Source organism: Callionymus lyra, chromosome 11, assembly GCF_982586985.1.
Source record: "Callionymus lyra chromosome 11, fCalLyr1.hap1.1, whole genome shotgun sequence".
Classification (NCBI taxonomy): Eukaryota; Metazoa; Chordata; class Actinopteri; order Syngnathiformes; family Callionymidae; genus Callionymus; species Callionymus lyra.
Window position 1 is genome coordinate 20397223 of NC_141828.1, and position 22499 is coordinate 20419721.

The 22499-nt window shown below is 38.3% G+C and overlaps 1 protein-coding gene across 1 annotated transcript in view; it reads right to left on the reverse strand.

Annotated features, from left to right (window-relative positions):
• LOC148069571 (protocadherin-15-like) overlaps positions 1–22499 on the reverse strand; it is a 159384-nt gene that overhangs the window by 90581 nt on the left and 46304 nt on the right. Inside the window, exons 5-12 of the mRNA XM_087803083.1 lie at positions 19819–19979; positions 17580–17735; positions 16997–17116; positions 16757–16867; positions 12916–13086; positions 7941–8049; positions 7723–7835; positions 1956–2162 (exon numbers count right to left, since the gene is read on the reverse strand). Coding sequence (XP_087659209.1) covers positions 1956–2162; positions 7723–7835; positions 7941–8049; positions 12916–13086; positions 16757–16867; positions 16997–17116; positions 17580–17735; positions 19819–19979 — 1148 coding nt within the window. The remainder of the gene's footprint in view (positions 1–1955; positions 2163–7722; positions 7836–7940; positions 8050–12915; positions 13087–16756; positions 16868–16996; positions 17117–17579; positions 17736–19818; positions 19980–22499) is intronic.

Here is a 22499-nt window from a genome sequence, read left to right on the forward strand (position 1 = left end):
ATTCAGTTACTACCTTCCATTTTCAGAAAGGTATTGATATTCAATATTTACATACATACATGGAAAAGGGCTTGATTTGTTTGCTTATTGTATTTAAACAATAGCTCTGAACGACTACATTACCACCAGGAAAAATAACATTAAACAGTGTAATCTAATCAAAATTGAAGTGCATGTTGTCCCATCAACAGAAGCCGAATCAAATGTGTACGCAACAATATACCCGGATCTTTTTTCAAAACCAGTTAGTAAAAGTAGAAAATCATCCACTCAGCTCCACCTCGAGCCCATATTAGATTAACTTGCATGTTTGACAAAGCCACTTCACTCCATTATGACTTCGATCCGCTTCAATCAATGAGGCTTTTAAAGTGGGTTTGGTAAACATCATGAATGGGCGGCTTATCGATCGTCTTATCTATGTTTCTGTTTCACTTTGAGCCGTTAAGCCTCAGCAAGTCCTGCAAATGGAGGGTCAGTGGCCAACCATTGTGGAATTTTTTTTTTCATTTAATCTTTTCAGAAATGATGAAAAAAAAACGTTTTGAATTCAAATAAACCTGGTGATGTTTTCTCTGTTTTTATTCAATTTCCTTCAAAGAATCGCACTCTGCCTTAAGTTCACAAAGATATCCGCACGTGAATCAAAAACCACAGCAAGAAAGAATACCACAAATCAGAAGAAAAGATGTTCTGACAGATGCAGTGAGATCTGAGAAGAAGGAGGAACACAAAGCACCGCAGAACACTCATCATCACTCGATTGATTTGGTGAAAAAACAGTCTTCATTACTACGAGTTTGCTCTATGTTTAATTCATGACACTCGCAGAGAGAGAGAGCATTGTTACTTTTGTTTGAGCCAATTAATGTTCTTTATCTCCAAAAGAACTACATTTGGAAACGTTTAATTATCTTTGATTATCACCAGCAGTAATGAACGCATTCATTTGTCACAATGTCCCGAATTTACTGAACAGATTAACACTCATCATTATCATTATCACTATCATTTAATCTATAGTGTTCTTGCACTAAAAAAACAACCACCATTTATGTGTTTTCAATAAAAAAGTATGTATTTGTTATTATGATTAATAATATTAATCATAATAATAGTACTCTACAAAAATGTTTTTTTGTGTGTGTGTTTGTGGGTTCATGCGTGTGTGTGTTTACAAATACTTCCCGCGTTACCTACAGGCGTATCTCCGGGAGCCAGCTACAACAGGGAAGAAGTCATGTGAGTATGTTAAACCAGGTCAAGTATAGCAACACAATAATCAAAGACATAATTAATTTGATTGAAGTGTATTCAAGGGTTCTTCTTAACAATGAAAGCTTGAGCTTCACAAATTCAAATTGAATAGGAAAAAACTGAGCTGCTATGATGGCTATGTGGCCTTGTAAAAATACAAAAAGACAATCCTTCTGTATAGCAGGAGACTGGCAAAGAAAATCCGTGAATTAGATGGAAAGATTATCCCTTCATAAACCTCATTCAGGGGCAAAAGGTGAGGGGGACACCATGGGGAGAGGCCAGCGAACCTTCACAGAGGAAAATTCTTTTCGGTGGTGGGAAATTGGAGTTCCTTGAGGAAAACCACTCGAAAGTGAATGGAAATATAAATTCAACAGAGCAAGGTTTTCCCTGAACGCGGGACCTTGTAGCTGAGAGGTTGAAGCAACCAGCCATCCCCCCTGATGTTCTATGGCAAGAGCCAGCAAGGGCTGAAAATGGCTGATGAAACTGTTGTCAAGCAATGGTATGAAATAAAACAACCAATTGAACTTCTGATTATTGCAATTAAGAAGTCACTCCAACATACAAAACTAAATAAACCACAGGTTTATGAATGTATTTTCAAACTATAAGGTTAGCTTTACAAAGGTAAATACAATAAAATGAATCTTAAAATAAAAGGTGAAATAAGTAGTCCAGTGCTCACACATTACCTCCTCGATATCGTTGTCCAGTGCAGTGATTCCCAGGGGAGACGTAAGATTGGTGTCGGCGGATATCGTGGTCCCCACTGGTGAAGACTCGCTCACGTAGCCCTGGTAGGTCGCAAATTGGAAATACGGCGCCTGGTTGTTTTCGTCCAGGATTTCAATAATGAGGTCAGCAAATGTGGGCAGAGGATGACCGTTATCTTGTTCAGCCTGAAAGCAAGCAAAACAGAGAAGTCAAAATCCAGCATGAAAACACAAGCTTTAAGCCTCCAATTTTAAACACACACGGAAACTGCCCTCCTGCTTTGAAAACAACTTGTCCATTGCTCCCTGAAACATCATCATTTCTGAATGCCACGTTCCAATTTAAGGCAACAGCGAGTTAATTCAATCAATGGTCCACGCTGGATTAGACCTCAGTAATTACCAGAGCACTCACATAAATACGCGTTGGGAGAGGAAACAGCCATTAGTGGCATTGCTGACTTACAAATTAACATTAAGGGCAGCGGAGACTCTGCTTATACATTATTGCAAAGTTGCAACATCTTCATTTAGACAACTTCCTTAAAAAAAAAAGAATTATTCCTACTCGGTATTAACCCTTGTTTTTATCTCTGGGTCAAGGTGACCCTAAAGGCCCGTTTGTGGTATCCCTTGTGTTGCTTCCATCCTAAAGCACAGAGAAAAATAATCAAAAATGCACTCCCAAGGGTCAAAAATATATCTTTAGAAGTTCTGCCCTATCCTACCCTATTAAGATTCTATAGGGCGACCTCAAGAGAGTGATTCAATTCATGCTGAAGGTGTTTTGTAAGGCGGAATGCTCAAAATCCGCCCTGCACAGTTGTGCCATCTCATTTGCAAGTAAATGAAAGGTTTAGTTATAAAATTGTATCAGGGATAGATCAGGACTTAAGGAAAACAAAGCAGCACTCTACAAAACAGAAAACCGATACCTAAAAAAAAAAAACCTATCTTGTGACAGAAAATACAACTTAAGATACTTTCACTTTCCATCCCAGCTATTTAGGGTGAGAGGGCAGGGGTAACCAAAAATGGGTCCCTAGTAGATCGGTACCAGTCCGTGAGGAGTTTTTGCGGGGCCACAAAGAAAGAAAAACACTTTGTATTATTGATTATTATTGTCTGAAATGTGTTTTGTTCGGACAAAAAGATGGTATTTTCTCAGAAGTAAAATGAGCCTGAGGCTCTTGACAGGTCAAGATGCTTTTTTGCGTCAAGTTTATTTTAAAAATGAACCTCTTAACTAGTGTGAATGAGAGAAATACAAACTCGATTTATTTTTACTGTTTTTATCTGAAGGTCAAGCCGGTGAATGAAATCTCTTCTCTTTCCAACTCCTGAATCACCTTCTCTCTCTTAGCCAGTCACAGCCGAAGACCACTCAACCCGAGTCTCGTTCTGCTCGAGGTTTCTGCCTGCTAAAAATACATTTTTCTCCCTGCCACCGTCGCCAACCGCTTACTCATTACGATCTGTTGTGACGTGACCTTGAGATAACTCTGTTAGGACTTTAAAAATGTGCTTGACCTTCAACACTTTTGAGTGACCATCACAAGTGATTAGCTCAGCAAATGTCACTAGTCACATATATATTCTTATCCGTGACTGTTCTGAATGTCACTGCCTTGAGGAAATTCTAGTTTGGAGCGCTGTGGTCTGTGGAAAGGCAGTCTAGCGTGTGAAACATGATGGATGTCATGGAGTGCTCACCTGGCCCTCTGAGATATGTATCCTCTAATACCCGAGTGGAACGGCTGGAGTAAATTCTACCAAGAGTCGGTAAAGCTCCACCAGAAAATCAACAAAAAGTTGTGAAACTCAAACTATTTAACAATGACACGGGGAAATAAGAGTGTTTACTGAAGAACCAAACGTTCTTTTCCGACATCGGGGAATGAGCAATTCTACTTCTCTGGCAGCGGAACAATATGAAGTGACAGAGGAATCCCACATGAAAATAAACCCCAGCAAAGTCTGATCAAACGGTACCAAAACATTAAGGAGCCGCTAGAATGAGCGTGGTAATAAGAGGAAAGTATTTGAGAGAAAAAAAAAATCTGATGAGAGCAAACTTTCGACTTGGAAGCTCCGGTTCTTCCCACGCAGGGACGACACCGGAAACATTGTGGCTTTGAAAATATAAATGTGGGGGAAGCGAGGCAAAGTCAGTTCAAGCCATGACCCAAAACGAATTATGCACAGAGGTAGAAGTCTGGTATTTGAATGAAGAATACCGGGACCACTCGAGTGGGTTTCAGGCTTTGGATATCCTAATAGACAGCAGAGAAAAAGTAAGAAAACATTGTTATAAGATTTATATTTTCGTGTATATAAATGGTAAATCATTTGTAGTTTTATACAGCTTTTCTATTCTTTCTTAATCAGATGCACAAAGGCACTGAAAAGAAGAAAATAAGTCACATTACTTGTACATTTTTCTAACTTTAATAACAATTCACTTCCATGTCCAACTGTAGAATACATACTTTTCTTTTACCCAAATATTTTTCTTACTTAATAAGTAATTCATGAATTTAATTGTATTTTTCTTCTCTCATCTCTTCAAATCCAATTCCATGCTGACTGCCATGTGGGAGGGAAAGGCGAGACGTTCAGAAAGTTAATGCTAGAAAGGAGCTAGGAAGAAAGGGCAACATGTACGGCCATCACTGAGACTTAATTTGTGTTAATGGGACTTCTGACTGCTACATCAGCGGGGAGGCAAATTAAAGTATGTCCAGTCCTGATACATTTGTGGTGCGCGAGAAAAAGAACAGAAGTTTATATGGAGAAATAATAATGTCAAAGTGCCAAGCCTGTATCAAATTTCTAACCATTCATTTAGTCGGATTGTGTCAAAAAGGCACTTGTTCTGAAGTGTGTTGGGTTTGACTCTCCTTTTAAAAATCTCTTGTTCAGACCAGAGTGCACATTTATGTTTTAATTAAGAGGATATGAAGCGAAAAAACAGTGAAAAGTGTACGAGTCCACTGGTTAATGACTCAGGATGAGAATTTAAAGGTGAGCATTCAATAAAGTTTTATCCATCCATCCATCCATCCATCCATCCATCTAAAAAAGAAATTGACAGTGCAGGTTATATAGTTAAATTATTAAATTTAATATTTTAAAAAATATATGTATTTAAAAACAAGCTAGTTACTTGGCATACGATTACTTTGATAGCTTTAGATTTCCCCAAAAAGTAATGTAATTTTTGTAAATAATTTATCCTCTGGTGTAATGTTACTACATAATGCATTACTCCCAACACTGCTCATACTTTTATTAAATCTTTCTGTCAAACTGGCGAGTAAAGTTGCTGCAAATATCTGCAAGTCTTTGTCGCTTCCCAGAAAATGAACAGGACAGAAAGTGTTCTGACCCAATGATCCATTCGACTCTATCTGAGGAGCAATTGCTGTCGCAGACAATACATGATTCCCACCTCTTTGTCTGAACACCCACTCCACTACTTTCTCAGTGAGACAAGAGAGAGGGAAGACAATGGTTCCTTTGAGAGTTAGTCGCAGCAGGAACTAATTCTCCACTCTTTACTATACTTCTCTTTGTTACCTGCTTCAATCCAAACAAATCATCTTGATACAATTCCATCTGGAGCAAGGACAGATTTATTTTCTAAAAAGAGACACAAGTGACTCATCCTTTTATATTCTTCTCTTGATCCAATCTCCACCAAAAAAAGGAACTGTCCACTGCATTAGCGCCACAGAGACCATTAATCCAGTGATTCTGTTTTTTTTTTGTTGCTCAGTCCTTTGGAATATGGGTCAGCGCACAGCACCACAGACAAACGCATTAAAAAGTGCATGATATACCTTAAAGTTCAACTAATGTTTTGATTTAAGTTTGTCTTAAATAGATGTTGGACTCTATTGTACTTATCAGTATGTGTCTGTTTGTACAAAACTATTTTCATTGAAATATTAACATTAGACAATGAGTATAAGCCCCACACACTGAAAAGACTTTGTTTTTCTGGAGATCTAATCTTGTTAACCATAACCACACCCACTGTGTTGTGATAAGTCAAGGTTTGTCACTGCGCGTCATCGATCCCGGTCTCTACCTAAAGGGGGCTCATTTTATTAAAAGGCTGAGAACTCTTCTACATGTTAGACATATTTAAAAAGCTAAAATAAGTGTGAGATTGTGAGTTTATCTAGAACATTGTTGTTGATTATCTTAAATTACAAAACATTAAAAATTAAGAGCACTTTCGTAAGACATTAAAATGCATTTACAAGGCTTTATAAAAGATGTAATGAAAGCAACAAAAAAACATAACACAACATACATGACATTTAAAAAAAGATTTTCGAATTATGGATACAGTGTAATTTGTAATAACTTTATTAAGTGTTGATACTTATCTTTAAGCTCTAAATCAGCTCTCCGATAAGCAAGGCTAAGGCTACCTATCGGGCCGTACGTAATCTGTCATGTGCTTGTCCTGTGATTGGATAAGCACTTGGTTAGCGACACAAAATGTGTCAAACATAAACAACAACTGCTAAAGGAGGAGAACTGATGCGTATTGTTGCGTATATTGACAAATTGTTGCTCTTAGACCGGAAGAAGACAGATAAACTGACTAAAGAAAGCCAATTAGGCTTTCTTGAGAAAAGACAAATAGGATTTTATTTTCAATCAAGCAGGCTGCATAGAGGGAATGGTTTGTGAGTGCAAGCAGTTTATTTGTATTTTAAAAAATGCAAAATTAAAAATGCTATATATTAAAAAATAAATTCAGATCCACTGAATTTGACAATAACGTGGTGCATTGAGCTTCACCAACATCACCAACATCCAGAGGGAAAATGTAGCCGCGGAAACTGCAGTCCTGAGTTAAGCAAAGCACAATAATCTCAACCTGAGTTGCCACCTTTGCGCAGCCGTATGGTCTCAGATACAGTTTCTGAGATTCATTGAAGCCCACCCTCTGATGCAGCTTGACCTACAATAGCTCTAACTTCTTAAATGTGTTTGTATGACTGTGATGGTTCGTTTGAGTGAAGGACTACAAATGAAGTTTATGGTTTACATCAAGTGTTAAGGGGGAGGATGATCAAGATCATTTATGATTGGGGAGGATGACTTGCTGTCGTGACCTCTCACTGGAATGCAATAAAACTTGCTCAAGCACCTATGACCAAACACCCGATGTAAATTCTTGCTGAGGCTGTGGAGGAGCTAAGTCAAATGTTCATCGATTTGCTGTATATTTTGGTGTGGAATGTTTATTTTAGTGTGTGTTGTGTTAAAGTGCAATAATGAAAATGTATAAATAATGTATTTTTATTTTTTATATATGTAATTTCAGGTTTAAAGGCACAAACATGCATAACCTCTACAGCCGAGAGCAAGGTTGAGTGTGCTACTTCTCAGCAGAAGAAGCCAAAAAAAAAAATAGCTGAACTGCAAATTAGCATTCTTGAGTGTAGATCAGATTTCCCTCCTGGTACAGCATCCTTTGCCCAATTTCTAAATTGACTTGAGATAAGACTTTAGACCTTCAGGACTGGGGTTATCTTTGTAGTGCAGGTGAGCTAAATTTAGAAGAAATATGACCTGAATAGTATTAAAAAAAAAGAGATTTTACAGTAAGCATATATTATCTAGTGTTTGGGTAGGTATGCTTGCTTTGCGTCATTACTGTAAAAAGCAATGTTTTCACATCCAGATATGAGATTTAAAAAAAAAAAATTAGTTCACCAAATACCTTTATAATGAGAGTAAACTTTTGATACAAGTCCCTGCTGATGGGCTGCAAGACCCGCAGCTCTGCCGTGGTTTGGTTGAGCGAGAAGTACTGCGGGTAGGTTCCCGGGTAGCCTGCAGATTAAGTTAACATAGTTAGAGTCACTGTAGCTTCATGATAGCGTCACGATGAAGGAGCGAGGCGGTAAAGATTGATCAAGTCGATGAAGATAAACTTACCGACCAGGATGAAGTAACGTATGTTTGGCCTGTTTGATGGAGGCTGGATGTTTCGGTCCATGTCCACGGCGCGTATAGGTGGCGTCACATTTAGCGGGTTTAATTTACTCTGAAACAAAGATAGCAGAACATACGGATCGTCATTTGACATAATAACTTCTAATTTAATTATACAAAAATGTTTTGCAAAAAAAGGAACCACAGTTTAAAACTTGAAACCTTTAATCACTTCTAAAGGGGAAACTAATGTGTTGATTTAAATAGATGTTGGACTCTATTGTACTCTGTAGTATGTGTCTGTTTGTACAAAACTCTCTTTTCATTGAACTATTTACATTAGAAAATGTGTTTAAGCCCCGCCCACTGAAAACACTATTTTGGAGATGAAATCTTGTTTACCATAACCGCACCCATTCTGCTGTGATTAGTCAAGCATCAAGGTTTGTCACCACATGACATCAATCCCGGAAGTCTCCACCCCCAAGGGATTCATTGTATAAACAAAGCAGGCCGTGATAACAGCTGGCTGGATGAGGAGTGAATCCATTGCTATGGAATAATGACACCGCTCTTGTAACCTCTCATTTGCCGAGATTTCAGACGGGTGAGAACTTTATAAGGTAATAACTTCAAAACATGGTCATGATAATGGACGTACTGCATAAACTCATTTTCTACAAACCCTCAAGGGTTGGGAATATTTACAGAGTAACCCGTTCTTTTTAGAGTTATAGCTACTGCCGCTTGGTTGTCGTTGTCTTGATTTTCCTCCAAAAAGACACTTAAAAACATCCAAATACCTCTATACTGAAAGTCTGTAACGTCCATCTTGTATTGGAGACTTGACATGAGGAATTGTTATTGTTGTTGTTATTGTTTTTAGCAGAAGCTACTAGGCCATCAGCGTAAATCCTGACTACCAGGAGCTTCTACGACAAACACACTTAAAACATAGATTCATTTAATTTTTTTTTCGAAATATATCCTAATGTTGATGATATAATACAAGTGGGACGTTACAGTATGTATGGAGGTATTTGGATGCTTTATGGCCGAAGATGAAGACTAAGACAACTGAGCTCCAGTCGCTACATTAAAATGAACAAACATCTCTAAAAAGAAACAGATTACTCTGGAAATTATCCCAACCCTTAGTTGACATTTGAATTTTGATTGAACTAACCCTTGAAGGTTCAAAAGAGCCTATTTGTGTTCGCTTATTGGCTGGATGAATATCAAAGAGACATTCAAGCACAGTAGTGAGGGGAACGTCTAATGGAACTGAGTGTAATCTCTTTATGGAGATTAAATCAGTGGCTCCCACATACATCCTCTGCACTAATTACACAGTCTCACCCCCCGCTGGCTCTATCACATCGATAACTGGAGATATGTTTAGCACATCACATCGTTGAAGAGCTCCCTCACGATATTACCTGTCCATATGGCTGGCAATAAACCCCAACACCTCTTTGAGAGGCAATGCAAGACTTCCATAGCAGTCTCTTAGGGAGGACGGAGCTCTCCCTGAGGGGGGATATTTATATCCCGCAGCTCTGGCGTAATCCTCACACACTCCCTGAGCAGCCCTCTCGCTCGACAATGTCTGGAGGTGCGCTAAATCAAATCCCTCTGGCTCTGCACAATGATGATTACCCATAATACCCTCCTCCAGAAGTCATTATACATGGGACTCCAAGGACCACAACCTGTCCCCCAGGAGGAAAATAAATAAGGATCAACGTAATTATGTTGGTCCAGCCATTGTTATTAATTACAATACACTTATCAGTTTAGGCAAATCAAATATCCATGTGGATGTTCATGCCGGCGCCGCATTTTAAGTGAAGTTTCCTTTATGTTTTTATAGAGCATTTGTGCAGATGCTCTAGATGCTGCTAAAACTTTGTAGTCCGCTTCTTTCCGAGTCAGATGCCATCCCTGTCCACTAAATCACTCAAGTGTATTCATCAGTATCAGAATAAGAAACTTTTATTTTAGCAGTGTTGTAAACACAACATGGGATTTTCCATGGTGTCAGTAAAGAATAACAAAATAAAATAAGATATAACAAACAAAATAACAACAGAAAAACAGAACCAAACAGGGACCTATAAGTAGAAAGCTTAAATGTTTCGGAGATCAAAATGCTTGTTCATGAATTTTTAAAGGACAACTTTCCTGACTCAAATATTTAAAATGTTAAAGTCTTCCTCACCAAGACGCAGTAAGTCCCTCATCATCACCACGTTTTGAACTCATTACTTTATAAAGTTCTCCCTCGTCTGAAAACAACAAGTCCCTTAGAGATGAAAACTTCCCTGGATTGATGATGCACGGTGAAAAACCTCAACACTTGACCAATCTCAGCAGGGTGACTTTTTTTTGGTGAACAAAATTTGGTTTCTAGAGAAGTAATATTTCAATGAAAAGAGAGTTTTGTACAAGCAGACACATACTGATGAGTACAATAGAGTCCAACATCTATTTCAGACGCACTGAAACAACACATTAGTTGGACTTTAAGGGTATACTCTGGAGCCTATCCCAAATTCTCAGAACACACAACATGTCACACAATCTGAATGTTGTTTATACTTTTGCGAGGAAACCGGAGCGCCCGGAGGGAGCAAAGGGTCTTGCTGGAAAAGAACCTACAACCTTCTGTCTGGTGGTCGAGCTCACCACTGTGTTGCCTATAATAAAGTCATCAACGGCATAAAGTCATGATCAGTACTGGATGGATATGAGCTCCATGCCCTAGTTAAATTGTTGAGTTTTTTTCTGGTCTTCTAAGAAACATGACTTTAAACCTCAAGCTCTTCTGCGGCAACCAATAAAAGAGAGACTGCATTGCAGCGATCATGCTGCTGTTGCAAGGTGTGTTCTGGTTCTCTGTTCCAGGTGGTCCCCTTGGAGTGTTTCATCAGCCCGTCCTGTGCGCTCATGTATCTAAGAGCTTGAATCAACTTTTTATCCTATTTGTCTTCATCTTATGGCTTTTCATCACTCGTAAGTATTCCGAGGAATTGCATGGACATATTGATTGTGTGGCAGATACGCTTTTAAGGAGCATATTTATAAACCAGTGACGTAATTTCATCATTCACAAATCATATGGGTTAATAACGTTTTTTTAGCGTTAAAGACAAAAATATATTTTTATTTTAATGTAGTAAATGGAGCTGAGTGGTCTTCGTCTTCATCTTCTTCAAAAAAGACATTTAAAAATACCCAAATACCTCCATACTACTCGTCTGTAACTTCCATCTTGTAATTAAAACTTTTCTGAAACTAAATTTGACCACCTATAAGCCAAATTTAGACGCCACAAAGTAGCCAGAAATTTGATCAGAAATTGTGCCTTTTCAACAAACCTTAAAATAAATAAATAAAATAATAGATTACAAACGACAAACCACCAATGCTGTATTTTTTCTGGACAAACTGTTCTGGTTCTGTGGCAACAGTGCATCACGTCAGTTCACTGCTGGCGTACTTCAGGGAAGTCGTTTGAATTATATTTATTTGACTCCGCCGACACCTTCAGCAGATTCACCGTTGCCAGAAAAGGTGACGGATACGAAAACTGACAGCAGCATCAATTGCTAGCAGATCCCCGATACTTTTGAATTCAGCATCGTCTCCAGAAAATGTCATCTTTATAGTTATTGTGATGACAGCGCAGCGGGTTACACGTGGAGGAGGTTTTTTCTGTGGAGAAACAACAACTTAACCAACCAAACAGCGATGTGTTTAGTGACCTCATATTATACAGGAAAAACACAGAATAATTATATTTTTATAGGTTCATGAAAACAGTGACTAGTTTAAAAAAAATTAAAATGTATTTTGTATTTGATTTAAGTGTGTCTTAAATAGATATTTGACTCTATTGTACTCATCAGTATGTGTCTGTTTGTACAAAACACTCGGTGGCCGTGCCTTTCACACATAGGCCTTCAGTGGCACACCTTTGAATGAATCAGCCACTCAACAACTACTTTAGGTTATTTATATACCACAGGGATCTGAGCGTGTACTGTTATAGGTCAATAAGACGTTTATCATCAAATGAACATCAGTGAAATATATCAAAATATCACTCCCACTACAGTCCGTGTGGTTTCCATGGCCATGACACACATGCTCTGCATCGTTTGTTGTTTTGGAAATTAAACTGTTTAACACGTTTGAAATACGTTCAAACTTGTTTGAAAAATTAGAACGTGAAAGAGTAAAAAAAATTCACTCCCATTGACAGTACTGCGCTTCCTTACTTAACAGAGATCTCATATTTTCTATTGTGTTTCTATTTAAATAACTTTAATATCTCTCACTGGCATACTCCATTAATCGATGTGGAATTTTAGTGGAATACTCAATAACTAAAATGTTAGATAGCTGCAGTTTTATTATGAAGAATAACTTTCTGTGCACATGAAAAGTAAGTGCACTATTTGGCCACCATGAAATTATAAGTGTTGGGATCGTGATTATACCGTCTTAAATTGGGAACGTAGTCTGACTTTTAATGTGGTAATAAAACATTTCTCCTAGCATTGGTATGTGTCACAAGGCATAGAATAATCATTCACATTAACCAAACCTGCCACCCCATTTTCACCCTTAGAATATTCATTCCATCTGTCACATCATCCATCTCCTTCTCACGGACTTTTTCCTCGCCACTTTCAATCCAATTGATGCTCCTCTGTCATCTCGGGTCAATACAGCCCTCAGCTCTGATTGCTGCTCCAGAAAATACCTGCTAGAATTACAAAGCCGCGACTTCACAGCAATTTAATTTTTTTTTCCTTCTTTTTTTAATTAAAATACTCTCAGAAATAATTGTTTATTCACACACTGCTTCTGGTCTTAATGAAGGCTTTGTTTTTCACGGTGGAATAATTAATTGAGTTAAAATGACCCTCATAGCAACATGTTGACACGTTCCTGTCACTTCAGCTCTTACCGGCTCAGTGAATTCTGGGATAGCGACACGGTAGGTGAGGGGGTTGCAGTCATGGGTGTTGTTCACCAGCACGCAAGGCAGAAACATTGGACCCAGATCATCGCCGTCCAGGACGTCCAGAGTCAGTGTTGTGGTTGCTGTGCGTCTGTTTGGCGGGTATGGTGCACGGTCCTGTCAGGAACAATAATGTCAGAACAGAAGGGAATTTCCAACAGACAGAATTGTTGAGGAAACATCACCTGTCATCAGATTTTGTCACTGACAGTTGATTTCAGATAAATAAAAATACTATTTTTAAATTAAATGTTCGACATATTGAACTAGATGTGACTGAAATATCATGGATTTATTGGGGTTAGAGGATATAATTCATTACCTGATTGATTTAAAATGTATCAAAAATATTAAGTTGTGATGTTAGGAAGATATTGCATGTTTTGTTATCCAACCAATCTAGCAGAGATAGTATAAGACTGCAATCACCCTCATTTTCACAAAGATTTGGGATTATTTCCAGCGTAATCTGTTTCTTTCTAGAGTTATAGACAAAAATGTTTGTTCATTTTAATGTAGCGACTGGAGCTCAGTTGTCTTTGTCTTCATCTTCTTCCAAAAAGACGCTTAAAAACATCCAAATACCTCCATACTGCTCGTCTGTAACATACATCCTGTATTGAAGCCTCGACATTAGGAACTGTTCCGAAAATACTTTCTACATGTTAAGCTTGATAATAGCAGAAGCTGCTAGGCTATCAGCATAAATATTGCACATGAGCAATGACATTTGCAATGTGTTTCAATTACACATACACATTAGTACAAACTTGAAACTGGAGCTTAGCTACCTCCACTACAAACAAATGTATACTTATATAAATTAGATTGTATACATTTGTTTTAGATCAATAGTGGAGTGTAGAGTTTATTTTCACCTCCGTATAACTGTTTTTCTATGATCTTACACAATGTTTAAATCATCTGTTTGTTTTATTGATTTTTATTGGAGTCTTTGGTACCTCAGTGCTTTCTTAGCTCATTTATTGATATGCATTTGGTCTTAAAATGCACAATAAACCAGACAATATTATAAAACCTTTTGCCTCTGCGGCTTCTCTATTTATCTGTACACATTATCTTTATTTGTTACCAGTGTATTTTGTGTATTTTTTACCTTGTTTTATACATGTTTTTAACCTTTCTTTTATATTTTTACTTGAAATATGTATCGTTATTTGCACCATCTGGATGAGGCACTTTAAATTGTGTTGTACTATGTGCAATGACAACAAAGAAATTCTGATTCTGATGATCTAGATAACCGATAGTTCTTTGCATGCTCTCAACCACTAAGCTTTTTTTTAAATAGTACTTACAGTTAAAATATACCTTATTACACAGGTACAAAGTGTACAAACTGGTAGCTTTATGGCATTAAATTACCTGTTCAAGTTAATACCACACCAATTAATTTCACACACCATCATGTAAACTATGACCTTATTAGTTACGTCAATGACAGCTTTCTGTGTCATGGCATAAACACATAACAATAATCCTCATCCAGCTTCATAAGTGAGATGTAAAGTAATCTAGTAAGTGCTTCACGTCACATGATGGTGCCTTCAGTGACACGCTGTTGCATTAAGCAGTGATTTAATGCTCATGACAATAAACAAGCACAGCAACCTCTTTCAGAGGCCAGCTTTAATATTACTTTCCCTCACGAGTGCCCATCATAACTCCCCTGGGTGTTAAAAGGTTGGACTCACTGTCAACCATTCAATCTCCACACAGTGTGCAGACGCTCGAAACTTCAACGCAATAAAGAACTTCACCACAAAGTGACCTTTTTCGATTGTGCTCTCACCGCATGCTTGAGCAAGCCAAAGCTGTGTGGACTGAACATTCTTTAGCCTTGATCCTCTGTTGCATTGCAATATATATATTGCAAAAATGCCAAATGTCAGGTTTTGTTTCATGACTCACACTTTCCAGCTGAAAGATCCGGATACGTAAATGGCTTTCTCTGATAATTAAAATATTTGGAAAATGCCAAGAGTTTTAGTCATGGTCCGCCATGCAAAGTGGTGACAGTAGGTGTCATGGTGACAGCAACAACATAATTATGGTTATTATTTTTCTTATCAAAGATATATCAAGAATAGGCTAAAGCACCAGATATTTTGTGTCAAAAAAAGAAACCAGAGCATCCAACTCAAAGAATTGAAAAACAAAGATTGACAGTGAAACTGTTATTCAAGAGATTTTCTCTGTCTCTGGCACCAAACTAATAGCAACCATAAACCGAAAGTTGATGAGCCAAAAATAGAGAATTTTGGGATTAATGAGAAAATTGATACAGAGAAACAATGAAACAGAGAAGCATATAAAATAAGAAAGATAGTCAGTTAGTAATTATGTAATAGTTATTTGTAAAGCGCCTTTCTAAAACCAATGTCACAAAGCGATTGAACAAGCAATACACATTTAAAACGACCTACAAAGTTAAAAACTCCAGATGGCCAGATGTTTCTGATGTTTCTTGAAGGAGTCAGTAGATCCATCAAACATAGAGGAAGCTGAAGATTGTTGCAAAGCTAAGGAGCAACAGTCTGGAAGGATTTCTCTCCTCTGGTCTGAAGCGTGTGCGTGGAGCCATCAGTAGATTCTGATCCACAGACCTAAGAGCCGAAGCTGGGGTGTACGGCTAGATTAGATCTCTGATATAAGGAGGAGCCTGACCATGAAAAGCTTTGAAAGGATCAGGATTTTAAAATTGCTTGTGCAAGAAACTAGCAGCCATTGGAGAGTTTTAAGGATGGGGAAAATGTGAGTTCTTCTACTAGAGCGGATCAGAATTACTGCTGCAGAGTTTTGTATTAACTGCAGACTAGACAGCTTCTTCTTGTTTAGCATAAAACCGGAAAAGGTTCTTTCAAAATGAAAGAAGAAATGCAAAAATGACATGTAAAAAAATGAATGGAATAATTATTATTATATTATTAGTAGAAAATACATGGTAACTACTGATGTAGAGATTATATCTGTGCATCAGTACAGATATGTAAAATGAGGCTGAGTCTGGAAATGTGTGCACCGGAATACATTTGCGAGTGAATTCACGATGCATCGGCTCTAGCCTTTTTGCATCAGCAAATGCAATAACATCGATTTCCAAGGCACCCTAAACGCACCATTGTGTCCTCAGGAACTGACACATAAGTTACTAGACAACACACTTGAACAAAGATAGATGGGCAAGAAACAAGATATTTGAATGTATCGCATCCTATCTTATCACTGGAAGTGATGAGTATCGAGTCAGCCCTGGTGGTTGAGATATACATCCCAATGGTAACATAATTTAACAAACAGAGAGTGCAGAATTAGAGGCCAAGGAAACGTGATCTATTTTGTGCGAGAGGAAACTAGTGAAGCGAAACCACGACAGTTATCTATGGTATTGCATGAAAAGTTGAACATTAAATAATGTTATAAAATTATAGGTATTAGAGTGGCTTGGCACTTTAATTCTTGAGTTATCTCAGGGTCAAGGTGACCCGGAGGCTGTAAAACAAAAGTATTTGAGGTATCCCTTGGGTTGCCTGTGTGTAAGGGGGATTTTTTTGCATTTGTTTTTGGGCCTTCGGGTCACCTTGACCCTAAGATAGTACAAGGGTTAAACAACCAAACAAGGATCACTCTTGACCACAACTATCCACTAAAAGTCTACAATGAGAGAAATAAACCAACAGTAGCTATAAACAAATTCCAAGAAATACATACATCTAGACGCATTGAACTTTAGGCCAGTCAAGAACCAACAACATTCATCTCTTACATTGGCTTGCACCAACACCAGGTAGCGTGTTCTCTCCTCGTAGTTGAGCCTCTCAGCCAGAATGATTTGTCCAGAAAGAGTATTCGCAACACCCACCGTCCCGTTAGAGGCCTGGAATAAAGGAGAACATGTCAACGTGATGAAGAGAGGAAACACAGAAGTAAGCAATAAGTGGTGGATAACTAAAGCAATTTACAATGGCTTATAAGGAGTTTATCATGGCATGACTTGTCCATATACCGGGTCATTGGGGTTGTAAAGAATGCTGTATTCGATGTGTCCATTGGGTCCGTCGTCAATGTCCGTGGCACCGTTGTTTCCTGAGAAGCCGGTGAATATGGTGGTTCCCACTGGAGTGAGCTATGGTGTAAAATCATCTCAAGTTAAGTGACAGCATTTCAAACAGCTTCTTAGTATGCCGAAGAACAGCAGAGCTACATGTATCCATTATTGTAGCCGAGCTCACGCCATTAATACACATCAAAATGTGAAACGGTGCAGTCAGCACAAGTCTGAAGGTTTATGCACATGCCGACAGAATAACAAGAAGTATTAAAGCTAGCACCGATCCCCAGAGCTCTCGGCAGAGTCCACGGGCACGAAACAGCAGGAAGGTGAGCTCGCTCCGCGAGGTTGACAGCAATGCAATGACTCACTACACCGTCGGGGCTGCTTCACATAAATTTGATAACACACTGAGAGAAAGTTTCAGCACAACATTTACAATCACATTTACGTATTAGACTCTCAGGTTCACAGTGAGAGAAGCTGCGTTTCATGTATTTTCAGTGCCGAGAGGACGCCAACCGAATACGTGTCTCACCTCGTTCACCGCGACGTAGTACCGCGGCTGCTGAAACCGAGGAGTGTTGTCGTTCCGGTCCCTCACGACGATTCGGACCTCGTGGAAAATAACGGTCCCGACCAGCTCATTAGTACACTGGACCTGAACCACGATGGTGGTGATGGAGTTTGGCGGCTAAAAATAAAAGAACATCAACATTTAATTTAAAAATGTCTCGCATATGGTGCCTTTATGAGCATTCTGTTGGAAGCAGAACACAGATGGAGAGATGATATCTCACACTGGATTTGGATGCTCTATCTCTCAAGAGGAAGTGGCTGAAGTTGCCAAAAAAAAAGATTAGTGAGACATTCCCTGATGAACCCATTAGCTCTCTGACCTGGATAGAAGATAAAGGCTGGAGCTGTACAACTTCACATCTGTCTGGAAGAGAAACAACTGTCTAGTGCAACAATTGAGAGAAGAATATGCTTGTGTGTGATAATCTTTAAGTGTTAGAAAATAGGTATATTCTGCTGAATTTGAAAACCAGCAGCAAAGGAATCCTTGAGAGGATTCTGATCAGTATGTCGAGGAAACTTTGACCTGATTTTGAACTTCTCCATTCATCCCACTATGAGATGTAATTCACAAATGTGTAGACGTGTCAGTCGCACAGTTCCTTCTATTATGTTACATTTCTGTAGACACCGATATCAAAGCAATAACCTATCTTCTTCAATATTCACACTGATAGAGGGCCAACTCTATCAGCACTTCTTGGAACCTCTGACAGTTTTTCTTCTGAAACTTCAGGTCCTGTGGATAAGCCTGAATTCTAGAAGGTTTTAAAGGAATCCTTATTCACTTGCATGGCCTCTAATCGCTTTTGCTCATGAACTAACGCAATACAGAACTAGCAGGAAACGGAAACACAGAAGATTTACATTACACGCTGGAACAACCCAGTAGAAACCCATAGTTGGCTGAGCTTGAACTGAAGGAAGAAAAATATGTGAAGTGTCCTTCAACTTGCAGACAAAAGGCACTCAAGCTTAAAGAGCAACTAATGTGAAAAAGCAATTTTCCTGATGTACTCAGATGTTTAAAATGATGAAGTCGTCCTCTCTAAGATTCGGTAAGTTCGACGTTCTGAAGTTATTACTTTATAAAGTTCCGTCTGAAATCTCAGCAAACAAGAGGTTACCAGAGCGGAGTCCATTATGACGTAATAATGGCTTCACTCCTACTCAAGCCAGCTCTAATCACACCCGGCTTTGTTTATACAACGAGTACCTTGGAGAGGCAGACTTCCAGGATTGATGATGCGTGGTGACAAATATTAATAATTGACCAATCACAGTAGCGTGGGAGTGGTTATGGTAAACAAGATTTAATCGCCAGAAAAACAAATCATTTTCAGTGGGCGGGGGTTAAGCACATTTTTTAATATAAATATTTCAATGAAAAGTTAGTTTTGTACAAACAGACACATACTGATAAATACAATAGAGTCCAACATCTATTTGAGACACACTTAAATCAACAGTTGCCCTTTAAAACCAAAATGCTTCAAACTTTACTATTTTAATTATAATGCACATCTTGCATTCTGCAGCAAGCCAGACCTTACTCAATATTTAATTTCATAAATATTGCAGCTTGTTTTTCAACTGAGTTGTTGGGATTTTCATAGCTCCACTAAGATGTTTAAATGACAGCAGTAGCTTGTCATGTTGCCAACAAGACTTGTCAGACACCATTTGCATTTAGCAACAAGGACGATCGTGCCTCACGGTCCCTTTCAGCCCCGGGATTGGAATAAGCAGCCGAATATACAAAATGCAAATTGAGGTTATCACACTTGTCAAGATTGCTTTTTTTCAAATTTGTATTTAATTTACTCGCAGGCTGAAAGATGGTGACAAATGAAAACAAAATATCAGTTGATTTGATCAGAGCAGTTCTAGTAATGATTGCAAATATTTTGGTTTGACTACATTAAGATTACAACACCTCATTAACTTCAAATAGTAACATGTTTCACAATATAGAGAATATTTATTTGTTGGCTGTAAAGAAGACAGAGCATGAAATGAAAGTAGAATGGCAACAATTATACAGCTATCATTAGCTTTAATTAAACCCTTTTGAATCCAATTAGAGGCATATGTATAAAGAAGCACCATTTAAGCCTGGCAGTCACGGAGAAACAATTCAAGTTTTTTCCCTCAAGACGAAGTTGTCTAACAGAAGGAATCGTTAATACTGAACCTACGTCTCTGTCCAGAAGGCGGCCGGTGCTGTTGAGGTAGAGTCTCTGTCTGGCTGGTTCCAAAATTACCCAGTAGTCGTAGTTTTCCAGCAACGTCAGCGAGATGGTTCTGCGAGGGTCCTGGGCTCGACCGTTTATCTGCATGTTTTCCACCAGAACAGTACCTGCACAGACACAAAGTTGGTTGTGAAGATTGGTGAATGAAAAATCCACATACTGTATGCAAGGATGGGCAGATATTATAGTCTAAAATATTTGATCAAAACATGAACTGAACTTTCTGAGAAACTATACTTTACAGCTTAATCCCTTTTGGGGGTGGCGGGGCGGCTCGAACCTATCCCTGATTCTATAGGCGAGGCATCGAACACCCTTGGACAGGACGCCAGTCTGTCACAGGTTCATCTATAAAACCCATTTTAATGAGGATTTAAAAAAGAAAACTAACTTGATTATTGTAACTTGTAACTTTCTTTCCATCTTAGAATCGTTTGTAAAATTAAGTCTTACCCTGGCTCAGAGCTAAAAAGATAATATGTTGACCAACTTTAAGCCAGCTCCGAGCCTCAGATGCTCGTGTAAGTTTCAGTTAGCTGAACTAAGACTGGGCTGAAATCGGAGTGCACTGACTTTGGAACTGTATGCCTGAGGAAATGAGACCAGCTTATTGATTTTCAAATCTCTTTAAACCCTTGTGTTAACTCAGGGTGTGTTTGTGGTACACCTTGTGTTGTCTCTGGGTCAAAGTGAATGACCTCCACCACTGTAAATGAATCATTAGAAGCCAGGGAGCTTGTTCACCTTGACCCAGATACAACAAAAGGGATACCTCAAACACATTGTGCCATGGGGTCACCTTGACCCTGAGATAACATAACAGCTAAAACACATTTTCGTCTGTTTCAAAGTGATGTTTTATTTAATTTTAATCTGTTTTTTATTGAACTGGTGTTTCACTTGTACAAAAATGTACCCTGAGATACATCAAAGACAGTTTGGCATATTAGGGCGCTTTATCTTAAGGACATGACTTTCCCAAATAAATGCTAACATAACGTTTTGATAGTCCAAGAAGTCTTTAGACATACAGTACAGGCCAAAAATTTGGACACACCTAACAGGCTCATACAAGTTTTTTTTTTTATTTCCGGGTCTAGTTGACACACAACTGATTCACAACTCTATTAAAAGTCAAGAAATTCCACAAAGTAACCAAGACAAGACACCAGTAAAGTGAAAACCATGCCAGGTGACTACCCCTTGAATTCATCAAGGAAAAGCTAAAAGTCTGCAAAGTAGTCATTAGAAAAAAAGTGGCTGCTTTTCAGAAACTAGACTATAAGACAAGTTTTCAGTTATGTATTCATTCATAATTGTGATGCCTTCCGTGACATCTAAATAGTCATGAAAACAAAGATTGAATGAAAAAAGGTGAGTCCAAACTTCTGGCCTTTACTATAACCTCAGCTCACTCCCGTTATGTCACAGAAGTAAACGGCCTAATAAAGCACAAGTTTTGCGTACACAATATGCAAAGTGTGGTTGCAATATTACGCCACCTGAAGCTGAAGGCCATTATTAATTCCCCCTTAAAAAAATCAACAGAAAACAACAAAGGAGCGCTGAGGAACTTGAAAGTGAGAGAGGAATACTTTCAACATAATTTTCAAATAGCCAACAATTTTTGCACTGACCCACTTGTAGTATCATTGCCTTTTGAGTCCACTTTTGGAAAATCTCTTACCAGTGATTATTACGATCCTGGAGGGCACCAACACTCGGAGTTTATATGTCACAGCTCTTAATCAGTGCTGATTAAACTCTGCTCGGTTTCCCTCTTGGGTACCCTCCTCTCCGCATGTTAATTTTACAAACTGATTGAATCCTAAGTGGCCAAATTAAAGTTTCTATGAAATTACCTGAAATATAAAAAGGATTCAGATAAGAGGACATGCGGCCCTGAATACAAATGTATCTGTATGGTTAAGAGGAATAAAAAGCTGCCTTTCACAGATCAAAGAGAGTTGGCGGCTATTATCCCAATATTGAGATACAGAAGGTATTTAGGTTGGATGACATCCATTTGCCGCTAACATTATTGTAAATGCGTCATAGAGTCATTCTTATAAAACATCACAACATTTTTAAACTGATGGCGCCACCTACTGACCTCTAAACAACATGACACTGCTTCATGAAGCCTCATCGACACATCACTACTGAAAAGACTAAAGGGTTTGTGGAAAATTCTAGCCTGTTCCCAAAAAGAAGTCTTATCTCAAGCCGAACACCCCAGTATGGCCTTTGAGATCAGTAATCAAATTTCTTTGTGGAAGACACATCCACTTGACGCTCTGCTACCTCATGTGATTCAAGAGCAAGACTAGACAATTTTTGGTGCTGTCAAAGAAAATTGTTGATAAAACACATATAAAATGGTGTCATATATATGTAAAGAAAAGCTAAATCTATATCTAGATATACACCTATATCTTCTACTTTAATACAAAAGTCTCTAGAGACATGCAAAATGTTTCTGTGATGGGTTGATGAGCCTCATGAAACAGCACTGTAAAAACAATACTTATTTGTTTAAGTACTAATCTAGTTACTGTATTTGATGGTGTTTAATCAGTATTATCTTGTCGTACGGAAATATTTATCATCTTTATTGAATACTTGAC